Below are 12,921 nucleotides of genomic sequence, written 5' to 3' on the forward strand. Positions count from 1 at the left end.
AACATTCATCTTGACTTCGACATTAAGTCCCACCTACTCACAACATTATTGTATAGTATAGAGTAAATATTTCCATCCTGTTCTTTCTAGTAATGTACATTATTATGTAAATCAATGCATTTACATTAAAAACAGCCTCTGTTGTTCTATTAAACACAGACACATGCATACTTTCCACTATTTTATAGGAAAACCACACAGATAGGCTAAATAGAATCAAGGTCATGTTGTTTTTCAAATAGTAACATCCTTGTAAACTGTCAAAGAGGAGAGATACCACCAGAGTACAAAAGAACTAATGGCTACAACTGATGACAATCAAATTAAAAGTTTTTGTAATTTGAGTTCGCTATCAAATCTAGAGACTGGAGTCCGACTTCAGAGTTGGTATACTATCTCTGACTGGATAGCTAGGGTTATACAATTTCTAGCCTGGAATCCATGCGAATGGGGGTTTGAAATCATAAGATTTGATTCCGCGGATAGTACGGTAGTTTAAGTCATACAAGAGGAACAACAATAAGAAGACAGAACGACAACTTTAATACAATAAATGAAGACTAGTGCATTAACTTAGATTATGTATTTATATATTTTTGAAATTAGTACCTTTTTACTTTTCTCCTTGTAAATTGTAAGTAATGTATGTACTTGTATCGTGTGTGTGTGTGTGTGTGTGTGTGTGTGACAACAAATTCGTTGTACCATGCTACTATTTGTTTTCGCTGTTTTTACTGGCAATGTTCTCTATTTGAAGAATTCGTCGATATATGAATATGAATGTGAATGTGAATATGAATATATTGTCATCTTCACTCTCATTTGTTCCATGGTATGTATACATATACATAGTATAAAGAATATACCTGATACAAGTTAGTTGTGTGCTATTTGTGGCATAGAATCTCAAGATCTCTCTTTACAGAAATGATTGGATACCAGTCAGTATCTAGACCAGACACAAGTACTTGTATCCAGTCTAGATTTAGTACTAGTCTCAGACCTTACACCATTTCAAGATAAACTAGTCATTACCATCTCATTTACAAGGAGAGTTATGGCCACCAAGCTACCAGTACAAGGTGTATAACTAACTAACACATAACTTTATGAGGGACTGTGTTATTGGTTAGAATTTTGTGACTGATTAACAAAGACATGATTTCAATGACTGTGTGGGTGGCTGTGGATGAATTTCAAATTGCATCTCATGCATCTCAGGGCTTCTAAAATAACTACTTTGACTACATGGTGAATGGAGGTGTAAATTGTAACAATACCGTATAGGAACTACACTGTATTTGGAGGTGTAAATGGTAATGGTACTGTATCGGAACTAGACTATAATGGTTATAGCTAGTTTGAGTCTTACACCTTCTTGAAGCAACTGCTATAAAGACAACAGACATTAAAAATCCAAAATGTTTGTTGTCCAAGTAAAATAATGAACACCTGAGGCCACAAAAGATTGGACTTACAAATCCAATATTCTGCTTTCCAATAAATAAACATCTGGGAGCAACAAGATATTTCACATTAGAAATACAATACTGTGCACCCTAATGTAAATATTTACCTGAGAGATACTTTCTCCGATTTCACAATTTCTTAACTAGCACTGTAGCAGGTAACAACATATATATCTATCCAGCCAATATCTTGAGTCAGATATCCATGTCTCTTGGCTAAGAACTTGGATACTGAAAATCCTACATTTTGTTGTCGCAGAAAAGTCAACTTGGATCTATGATCTATTAAACACTAGATACAAAGAATCTTCTTCTGTCGTCATATTTCAAGTATAAGGTGACAGAGTTCAAGGTTTACCCATCACTGTTATCTGTGGGATCCTCTCTGCCATCACTCTGGACGGAATGGAAAGTGTAGGGACTATAAAATAGCAATAGTACTTACATCTAGGAGAGCATGAAGTTGTGTGTCTTCAAATATACTGTGCAGGAAATCGACGTCTTTCTCCGTACCGTCTGACAGACACTGAATTTCCTCCAGACTATCCAGCACTTGAGATACTGCTCCTATCAACAAGAACACAAATCAACTCAGCTGGACGGACCCACATATGTTGGCAATAAATTTAGAACAAATATCGCTGAATAGAATGAAGATAAAAAGGATCAGAGAGAGAGAAAAAAAATAAAATGACACTATGTCTCACACCTGTGATCAACCAGTACAAGTGAAATGATTGCCTGTATGTAAATAGAGTTTAAGATAATGGCTATACAATATGGAAATTACTCTCTATTGCTTGGCCATACTGAATAAACTTTATGTTATACAGCAGTTCAACAATTCAAAAGTTTACCCGAGGAAAAAATATTTTATGAAAAATACATTAGCATTTTTTGACAATAAAGAGACTGAAATATTTAGAGCAGCTGTAAAGAGAGAAACTCTTGATTTTGAATTGTATGTTGCTGTTCGAAACAACATGATTTTTTTAGATCTTCACAATTCTCAAAAAATGCTGGGTTTAAAAAAAAAAAGACGTACATGTATATAAACTTTGTCAATGAGTTGATTATGCAAATGTGTTTAAATACACTAATACAACTGCATACAAACTGTGCAAACACTAGGAACACCAGAATAATGGGTTTTGTTTGGTGATAAAATATTGGTAGAATCCTTGCAGACTTCAGAGGATGAAACTAAGAAGAGTTTTCACTGTGGTTGTCAATGTATGCTTAACATGTACATGTAATGTATTTGCTTTCACATCTTGGTCTATGTACAGACATCTTTTCTTTATATTCACAGATTCTATACAGACACAAAGTAGTGCTGTTAAAAAAAAGACATCTCTGGTTCAAATATGCAATTACGATTGGACAAAAAAGAACGACTGCATGCAAACAATTTACCCTGTGTTGCATACCAAACAGAAGGGCTGACTTCCTTCATTCATTTTCCTATTCAGTTTGCGCATCAGGACTCAACCCATTTGTATGTATACACAGTGAGACTTAATTGATTTAAACAATATATTATATGGAGTGTTTTTTCCCCTGGCAATCAATACAAACTGGGATTGTTTTAATGTTCAGGTCAAAGGTCAAAGTCAACAATAAAATCTCAACTATCAACGCAGCTGTCACAAATACATTAACGTGTCTCTAGTCTATTTTATGAAAACTTACAGAAAGCCATTAATGTGCACACTGTTGTGTACTTTGTTGGATTTTATTAGAGATTTTGTCATTGAGTATAAATATCTTTTAATCCTGTAAAACATACAGACTCACTGCCTACTTTGTAAGGTTTGTATACTATCAAATATTCAACAAAGTGTTCTGTCAATTTAACGCATTTTGTAGTCTACACACTATAGTATATACAGGTCTAGGTCACTGTGTCAAATTTACAATTTTAAGACTTAGTCATCACAGTTTCAATACAAAGTTTGCTTTTTTATCAAACTAAGTTCCTTATGCCAATTTTTTATCAATAACTCATGGATTGGGGACGTTTCAATACATGTTTGTTTGTTTTCGAATCATTTTTTTTGGTCCATTTTTTATTATAACTTATGGATTGACGACGTTTCAATACATGTTTGTTTGTTTTCGAATCATTTCTTATGGTCCATTTTCTATGCAGTTTATGACTCATACGAATACAGCAGTTTGAAAGCATTATTTTATGTATTAAATGTACTGTGTATTGTTTTGCTATGAGTCACAAACACAGTTTGTATTGTGGTCCCATGCCCCAACTAATGGTCTTAGTCAGCTGTTTAACATACAAAAGCTGAACTCAAAAGTTGAAAGACAAAGCTTCCTACATTGTCTAAATATTTTATAAAATTGCCAAAGCTATGGGGCCCTGTCCACAGTATTGTATGCAAGTAGTACATAGCTACTGTTGAAATGCTAAACACATGGTAACCATTACAAGTTATGATGTATATGACACTTTTAGTAGCTATTGTTACATACAGTCAAACTTTTATGATTTATTGACTAATTCATTCACAATAAATTCCAATACAATCTTATGTAGGTAAAGGTTCAACGCTACTATTGAAGAACTGGACATGACAACGACCCCCCCCCCCCCCCCCCACTCCTTCCTACCTACATCCCATGACAATGACCTCCCTCCAACCTACCTCCCATGACAATGCCCCACCTTAGCCCTCATGACAATGAACCCCACCAACCTCCCAGACAATGACCCCATCTACCTCCTACAACAACCCCACCCCAACCTACCACTCATGACAATCACCCCCCCCCCCTCCACCTACCTCACGTCTCTACCAATCCCCTCCCCACCTAGCCCAGAGACTTACACTTTCTATCAATGTTGAAGGAGAATAATGACGCCAAGTTATCAATTTATTCCTTAATTCTTGACACCATGGCTATAATATTTTACAGAAACTTTAACAAACAATACCCCTATAGTAACATAATGTCCTTATGTAGGTCTTCCCCTGCCTACTATTACCTGTCAGCTAGTATTACAACTTATGAGATATCTATTCCAAGCACTTGGCTATCTGATTTGACATATTGGCGTGTTATAGCAAACAACATTTTCAAGCCAAAGATCCAAGTCTCTAGGCCCTGGTAGGGGAAAGGATATCAAACTCCACACATCAAATGAGTAATATAGACTATTTTATGCGGCTCTTGTACACATTCATCAAATTTATACCTATTATTAATATTATATGAAATATACTGCAAGCAATAATTTATAATTTGAGAAATGACTGGCAAACTAGACTAACCCTGTACATGGGTCACCGTACATCAAGGACAGGTACTATGTAATGGTGTTTGATATGACTGACTGTAGTTTGTGAGTAGAGGTGTAAATCATAACGATATCGTATAGGAACTAGACTAGGCGGACTGGGACGCATGCTGAATGTAGAACATTGAAGATAATACAAATCTACTAGCGTTAGGGGGTCTGACACTATTCTCAGACTAAAGTGAATACAACTGTGTATCTATTGTACAGTCAGGCCACTGTTCCACATTCTGGCTGGCCAATGTAGTAGTAGTTTTCACTACAATGGACAATGAACAACATCCGGGCGTTTAAACCATCACTGAACAGAGACAGAGGGTGAGGCAAACTTCCAGGCACCTATGACCCCTTATTAGGCGCATGTGTGCCTAAGGTCATGTGTGCTGAATAGTGGGAGTGGGTCAAACTGTTGACAAAGATTGAAGTGTGCAGTTGAAATTTTTAGGAACAATTTTCGAGTAGTGTTTGGAAGAAAAGTTTAAACCAAAACAATGAATAAATTTTTCCTTCATACTGATTATCTTTTGAGTAATTAAATGATGCAATGAAGGTAGTAAGTAAGTGTGGTATTTGGAATGGATGTCGTTTAAATCAGGTGGAATGTAAAATCAAAAGCAATAAGTATTTCACTGACAATAATTAATTATGCATCATTTTCAATCAAACCATATATAATTTGGGATCATAATTAATTCAACAGTATTAATTGAATTAATACGAACAACCCACAAGCTAATAATAACTTCACTAATTAATTAATGACTTGATAATTAATAACTAGTCACTGTAAATACAGCAGTTAATAAATAAACTATTTGTAAAAGATTCAACACTTTTAATTAACATCAACACCATGCTAATTATATACCAATTAATGATATAACAGATAATTACACATTATGATTTATTTCAAATCAAAGCTGATATCAAGTATATATTGTACCAATCTAATTAAAATCTGATGTGGTGAAAGCGGCTAGATGTCTGTATTTACCTCTATTTCCATCACTTTGTGTAATTTGTTTTGTTCTGCCTTCCCAAGGCAGCAATCACCCGGAACAAAACAAACAACATGTGTAATCAAATTGGTACAATATATACTTGATATCAGCTTTGATTTGAAATAAATCATAATGTGTAATTTAATCAGATTGTATTGTACAATGTTTGGAATAAATTCTAAGGTTGTAAACCAGAGGAACAATAAACAAATCTGTCTTTCATACCAAGTATAAATAATGATAGGTTATCATATTAACAAGTAAATATAATAAGAGTTATGCTTATTATATTTTCAATAAAGGTATGATTTTGATTCATGGTTTAGAAGAAAAAAATTATGTCTTCTGACTATACATGTGTGTTATAATGAGAACAAAGTACGAACTGCTTTTAAAAAACAAAGGGTTCTACAGATTGTCCTACAGAGGGCGCTCATCAATATGGCACTCATGCTGACTAGATTGAAAGTTATTATGCATGTACATTGCATTATCACTTGGATCATACACTGTATACCAAGTGATTACAAAAGTGCATATTAAAACAAATCTTCCTAATACTGTATAAGAACAAGACTATAAAGACACATTAACAACAGTGCAACCTATGTCAGAATTCATTTTCAAAACTACTGTAAATACAAACTTTATACAATGTTTTACTATGTAACAGTTCTGATACAGCGCAAACTCAGACATATACGTAAACAAAATATTTACCTGATGAAGTGGGATCGTCCTCCATAAAGTCATGGATATGGGCTGTGTTGGGATCACTGTAGAAATTAGTGAATTTATGACTGGCAACAGCAGCTAATACAGCACCCTGTAAAAACACAAACATGGAAAGTGGTAATGTGGATAAAGGTGAGTGACATGGTATCTATACAACACTAAATGATGTCTACAGACAGAACTGTACCAATATTCATCACATCACAAGCACTGCGAGTCTATCTGTGAGTCTGTCAGATACTGTGTGTCATGCCATGCCTATCAGTTATCACTCCTGAAGAGTGGTTGAGAAGCCTGATAGGGCTTTCTTACAGTTTACCTATCTGTGTGAGACTCCATTTTGAATGCCAAGGGGTGCTTGGACAAGGGGTGAAGGGGTAAAATTCACTTTCCTTTTCCATGTCTTGATAAATGTCTTAGGGTACAAGCACCACTTACTTCAAGTATATATTTACACATAAATTTAAAGTTTGTCATTAATTTGAGTAAGATTAATTATAGATACATCTGTTAATTCTTTGCTGAAAGCCTTAGTTAGCTTGGCAGCTAACACTGGACTTCTAGTGACGGGTGACAAAGAATTTGAACCAAATAGACTGATATTCAAGCAATAACTGTTCATCTATCATGACTTTACTGGACTACCTGAATTCCTAACATAATTTATCATGTTCTGGTTGATTTTTCCAGACAATATTCATCTGTTATGAGTCTTACAAGTTTAGTTGTTCAATATTAAAAGTATAATCATCTAAGTTCCTACACTTTACGAGGACAATAGGAAAGATCCAATTTTCTGTGTAAGTCATGCCTGATATAATTCCTAGCCAGACAACAAACAGCTGACTATTATGTGACCTGAAGGTCAGGTCAAAGGTCAAACGGTAGCCATCCCCAGAGAGGCTAAGTAGATAAAATCATTTGTATGCAACTAAGTACCCATTACAATGCAATCAATACAAAGTCCTTAGTTATACAGTTGACCTCTGACCCAGACAATCCAATGACTCGAAAACATTCCTTAAATCAATTCTAATTGTATGTCCATGTTGTATTTAAAGGTCAGCATTTCAATCCCAGGTTTTCACATTATTGTTATCTTATCAGTAGAGCCATAAGGCTTTATACATGGGATTATTCTTTGGTTCAGGCTCTCCTTTTCTATACCTCTATCACTAATACCAGATATACTGTTTTTTCAAACCTCAACCATGACTTCAATCAATCCTAATAAATGGGCCTCTAAATGCCAGGTTTTTATAGAGTGTACCATCTACATCACTAAAAAGTGATAATAGCATAAACCATTAATTCTACAAGTTAAACTGCCTTGCCAACACAAACAGACTTCAATTCTGGACATCAGCAGCACACATCAGCTTTGTGAACTTAAGTGGATTTCATCTACTTGTAACCTTCACAAAAAACACTGACAGATGTCAACTATATAATATAAGTAAACTTAAAAGTAATTTACAACTACGACCTAACACAGTACTTCTTATAGCATCCTTCACTATCCCTTGAGATACAAACTCCAATACTAATCAACAGTAATACATTAAAATGCAATCTAGTAGTTGCTAATTCCTGACAACACATTAGACTTAAGAAATATGGCAATAGGCTATGACAGGTAGAATTCCTTGATCCCCTGAGTGATACACTTGGCTTTTTACTTTGTGATTATCAGCCTTTATGGGTACTATCTACTGCATTTTAATGTTTAGGAGTTGATGGCTGAGAGTCAGTGTCTTTCACAAAATAAACATACTTTATTTGAATATCATTGCAGTTTGGATGCACTGTAGAACAGTGGACCATCTGTTTTTTATATTACCAATTTCGATCATGTTAGTGGGCCTACTAGAAATTTACTTTGGGTCAAATACCTGTATTTTTCAGATATAAATATAAACTAAAATAGCCCTAACTCCTTAACTTAAATGAAATTATGCATTTATTGTACAGTCAGGCCACTGATCTATATTCTTGGCACAGATTAGGCATCTGAAAATGTTTCTTGTTGACAATGTCTACTTGAATTACATTGGTTTACACACATGGTGAGTACTTATGGGATTACATCAATGTTGTGGATTTGAACACAAGAGAACCATGTATGACCACTCACAGGAAATGTACAGGGATATATTTGCATTTAAAATGAATGAGATGGCAGGATTCTAAGACAGGCATTCGGTTAGGTTTTCATCTTACACAACAACAAAACAATAGTATATTTTACGGTGCCGTGTGTTTTCACATGTATGGAATGTAGAACAGTGGACTAACTGCACAATATATAATATTTGTATCCAAGCTAGGGAGTTACGGTTAGGATTAGGGTTCCTAGCATAACACTGATTTGTATCTTCTCCAATGGGTTGACAAGTGTTCTAGTTTCTTGTACAACAACAGAATGATCTTTTACACACTGGTAATAAGGCTGTAGACTTTATCTACAGTAACACTCTTGTGACTGGTGCTGTACATACTATCCTGAGTTCTGTCAACAATGACCAACAGCAGAAGTCAACTTTTCTATGTAGATTTCTGGACATAAGTTTACAAAATCATGCATGCTTTGAATAAGACCACATGTACTTCAGGATGGCTCCACTATGGGTTAAAGCAATGCATTTTTACCCACTTCACATTGTCCTTCATCTTAGCTGAGGTAAGAATTAGGAGGATTGTCGGTGACTGTGTCCACTGGTCACAATCAGAGAAGCACTGATAGCATTATATTATGCACAGTACAGTCCTGATGACTAAGTTCACAGTACAGTCCCGACGACTAAATTCACAGCACAGTCCTGATGACTACATTCACAGTACAGACCCGACGACTAAATTCACAGTACAGTCCAAACAAGTAAGTTCACCGTACAGTCCTGAAGACTAAGCTCACAGTACAGACCTGACGACTAAAGTTCACAGTACAGTCCTGACGACTAAAGTTCACAGTACAGTCCTGACGACTAAGTTCACAGTACAGTCCTGATGACTGAGTTCACAGTACAGTCCTGACGACTAAGTTCACAGTACAGTCCTGACGACTAAAGTTCACAGTACAGTCCTGATGACTGAGTTCACAGTACAGTCCTGACGACTAAGTTCACAGTACAGTCCTGACGACTAAGTTCTCAATGGATTTGACAGCAACATTGAAAACTACGACTGGTAGATATCAATAAAGAAAAACTTACACTTGCCTTTAACTTACGCCTGGCATTAAACTTCTTTAATTCTTCCACACTTTCATGTAGATGGAGTTTAGGGGCCATTCTCTCTCTTTCCTGCAAGTAAACAAACAAGTAACCTTATTATGAATGTCTCCGTTCAGAAAAGTCCTCGGAATAGAATTAAAACATCAATATTCTGTAGAGTTGGGAGGGCAACAATATAAGGGATTCAAACTGACCTTTTCAACAAATAGCACCCTCTAGTGGCATGAAATAGATAGAGTTGACATATTAAAATATTCATATATAAAACCCAGTAGTACCGTCACAACAGTGGCTATTTGCCCTTTTTAAAATTTGTTGATGTTGTGAGAGTCAGCGGCTTACTGTTTGTTAGTAGCATATCTCTTGATTCAAATAACAGCACAGGTGATTTCCACAATAGTACTGCTTGATTGAACTGGATCGATATCCCAGTTCTTTGATTGTTATCAAACGAATTATGCAGGGCATTATAACACTTAGAAAGACAGGGAAGACAATAACTTGCATTACAAAATAATATATAGGTGAAATAATTCATTTGCTTAACTTTTCCAAACATTGGGGAGGGTGGAAGAAGTAGGAGGTTTTTCAAGTGGTGTAATGATACGCCATACAAACTAAAAATTTTCTTATATTTATTTTCAAGTCTCATCTTGTACTCCAAAATGAGAATTTCAGTCATTTTTTTTTTAAAGGATATCGTGCTATCGACTGTTTTTTGCATTTCTTGAGTTTTTTTCATGGGGATCTCAATCTTATAGTCATATTATTTCATAGAAATGAATATTGGATGAAACTTTTAATATTACTTTTTTTTTGTTCTTTTTGATCATGATTACAATTCAACTATTATCAACCTATCTTATTGCTAGTTACAGCACCACTAGAGGGCTCTATTTACTGCAAAGATAGTCAAATTCCAACTCGGGTTCTCCCCATACTGACCAGCACTGATCATAACCAATTGGCACTGACAAAATTTAGTCTCAAGGATACATGTATATGTTCAATCAGTAGTACAACAATGTGATGTCAGAATAATTTGGGGGGTAATTTTCCATAATTTTCTAATTCTGTCAGTAGCAATGTTTTATATTCAACAAAACCAGCGTCCTAAAATATCCATTCTCCCATTTGTCAATTCAGTTTATTTATTTAATGAATCATGAACTGGATTGAAAGCTGTAATTGACAAATTTTCATATTGACTGAATTTATGCAATGATCATGAATATTAATGAATGACCAGCACCCCTTTACAACTAGGGAGAACCCTGTTAATCTAATAAGATTCTTACGACAGTATCATGACACTTACAAAAGTACTGAAAAGTCTAGAAAATAAACGAAATGTGTTAGCTTGCTAGTTGCTGTGCATGGTGAAATATCTTGCGCAGCCAAAATATAAATACATTTAATTGATATTATTAACAAAAACATGCAAAACAAGAATCATACATTTAGCATCTAGTGAACAGATATAAACATATATAAAAAGTCACGATACAAAACACTGACAGATAAAACAAGTTTCATGAAAACTGAGCACTGGTATATTTTTTTTCTTTCAAAATCAGGCAAAACTGATACATTGATACAATTTCTCATAAACCTTGAAAATCCAAGATCTATGAATTTCTCAGCTGTGTGAGATTGAAACATTAACATACACAATAACTTTCTCACAACATTTCATAGTTGTGTAAGCACCTCACAATATTTTTAGGGAACAAAATAATTCCAAATACTGTTGTTCACATGAAACACACAAAATTACGAAAAGTTGTGAAATTCTGAATTGTGTCCCCGTGATAACATTGAAGCATGGTCTACATACACCTGTCTACAACACAAAGCTGTGAATGACAATGCGCATAAAATTTGAATATGTTAGTGATGGCCCTCAAATCTACTACAAAGCAATGCAAAGCAACTACTACCACAGACATTAGACCGTTGACGAACGAGACCTGTTACAAACACGTTAAGTAACAAATGAATTGGATTAATAACACTTGGCAAAGCATGGTGGAACAGAAGAGACTTGTATCACATTTCATGGTTTAATAAGAACAGTTTTATGGCCTCTGCATGTACATGAATTGCTATGAGAACTTGAAATATGTTTGTGAATGTGAACTATTATATAAAGAGGCCATACAACTGCTTTTATCAAATGATGGAATGTAATTCTTGTCTCTCTCTATATTTCCAGCATGCTGTGCCAAGCGATATTAATCCACTTGTTTACTTTCCCTGTTTGTGTAACAGGTTCCGTTTGTCAATGGTCTGATGCCAGCAGTTGTACATCATATATAGGCTTTGATAACCCATCTATGTTAGATCACAAAAGTCTCTTTTTTGTTAAAACTTTATTGTGAAGATGATGGTTGGATTATGAAAGCTGATCTGTGTTGTATTTTAGACAGGTAGACAAAATGCCTTGTTGTCAGTATGTTATACATTCAGGTTAGCTTGCATTTGGCGGCTTTTCTGGATTTTTTCGTGTTTTAATCTACTGTCACTACTTTCAGTGAGAATCAACCAGAAACACTTTGGGGGTTTTTTGTTACAAGATTTTACAGCTATAAATGATATGTGAAGTTATGCAATGAAATGTACTGCTAAAGAAATTATGTAATTCTTAGAGAATTTCTATATTTGATGATTACTCTTACTTTAAGGGTATCACTCTAAACTACACATAATTTGAATATACTCTACCCTTACTTTGGTGATGTCATCTCAAACTACACATGATTTGATGATTACCCTTTACACTTTGATGGTGTCACTCTAAACTACACATAATTTGAATATACTCTACCCTTACTTTGGTGATGTCATCCCAAACTACACATGATTTGATGATTACCCTTTATACTTTGATGGTGTCACTCTAAACTAGTTTAAGTTAACATGGGTTACAAAAAAAAGACAGAACTTGGATCAAAAGCCTTTATGGCTCAATGCAGAAACACATACAAGAAGAAGAAGAATGAAATGTGGTGTAGGTAAATTTTATTATGACTTTCATCGGATAATAATGAATTATTAAACGATAGCTACACAGCTAGAAATCCATAGGCCGATTACAGGACATGCCTATACCAGGCCCTATGCAGCTCTTGTAACAGGTTATGTAAAACAAGTGCTGTTACAGGGTC

The 12,921-nt window shown here is 34.9% G+C and overlaps 1 protein-coding gene across 2 annotated transcripts in view; it reads right to left on the bottom strand.

Annotated features, from left to right (window-relative positions):
* The window catches only part of LOC144442558 (peripheral plasma membrane protein CASK-like), a 146,948-nt gene that overhangs the window by 57,569 nt on the left and 76,458 nt on the right, over positions 1-12,921 (bottom strand). The window contains exons 10-12 of one of the 2 annotated variants that reach the window (XM_078131936.1): positions 9,734-9,823; positions 6,507-6,612; positions 1,915-2,036 (exon numbers count right to left, since the gene is read on the bottom strand). In XM_078131936.1, the coding sequence (XP_077988062.1) occupies positions 1,915-2,036; positions 6,507-6,612; positions 9,734-9,823 (318 nt within the window). The remainder of the gene's footprint in view (positions 1-1,914; positions 2,037-6,506; positions 6,613-9,733; positions 9,824-12,921) is intronic. The other variant, XM_078131935.1, reaches the window with a different exon arrangement.

The sequence above is a fragment of the Glandiceps talaboti genome, chromosome 11, assembly GCF_964340395.1.
Source record: "Glandiceps talaboti chromosome 11, keGlaTala1.1, whole genome shotgun sequence".
NCBI classification, from domain to species: domain Eukaryota; kingdom Metazoa; phylum Hemichordata; class Enteropneusta; family Spengelidae; genus Glandiceps; species Glandiceps talaboti.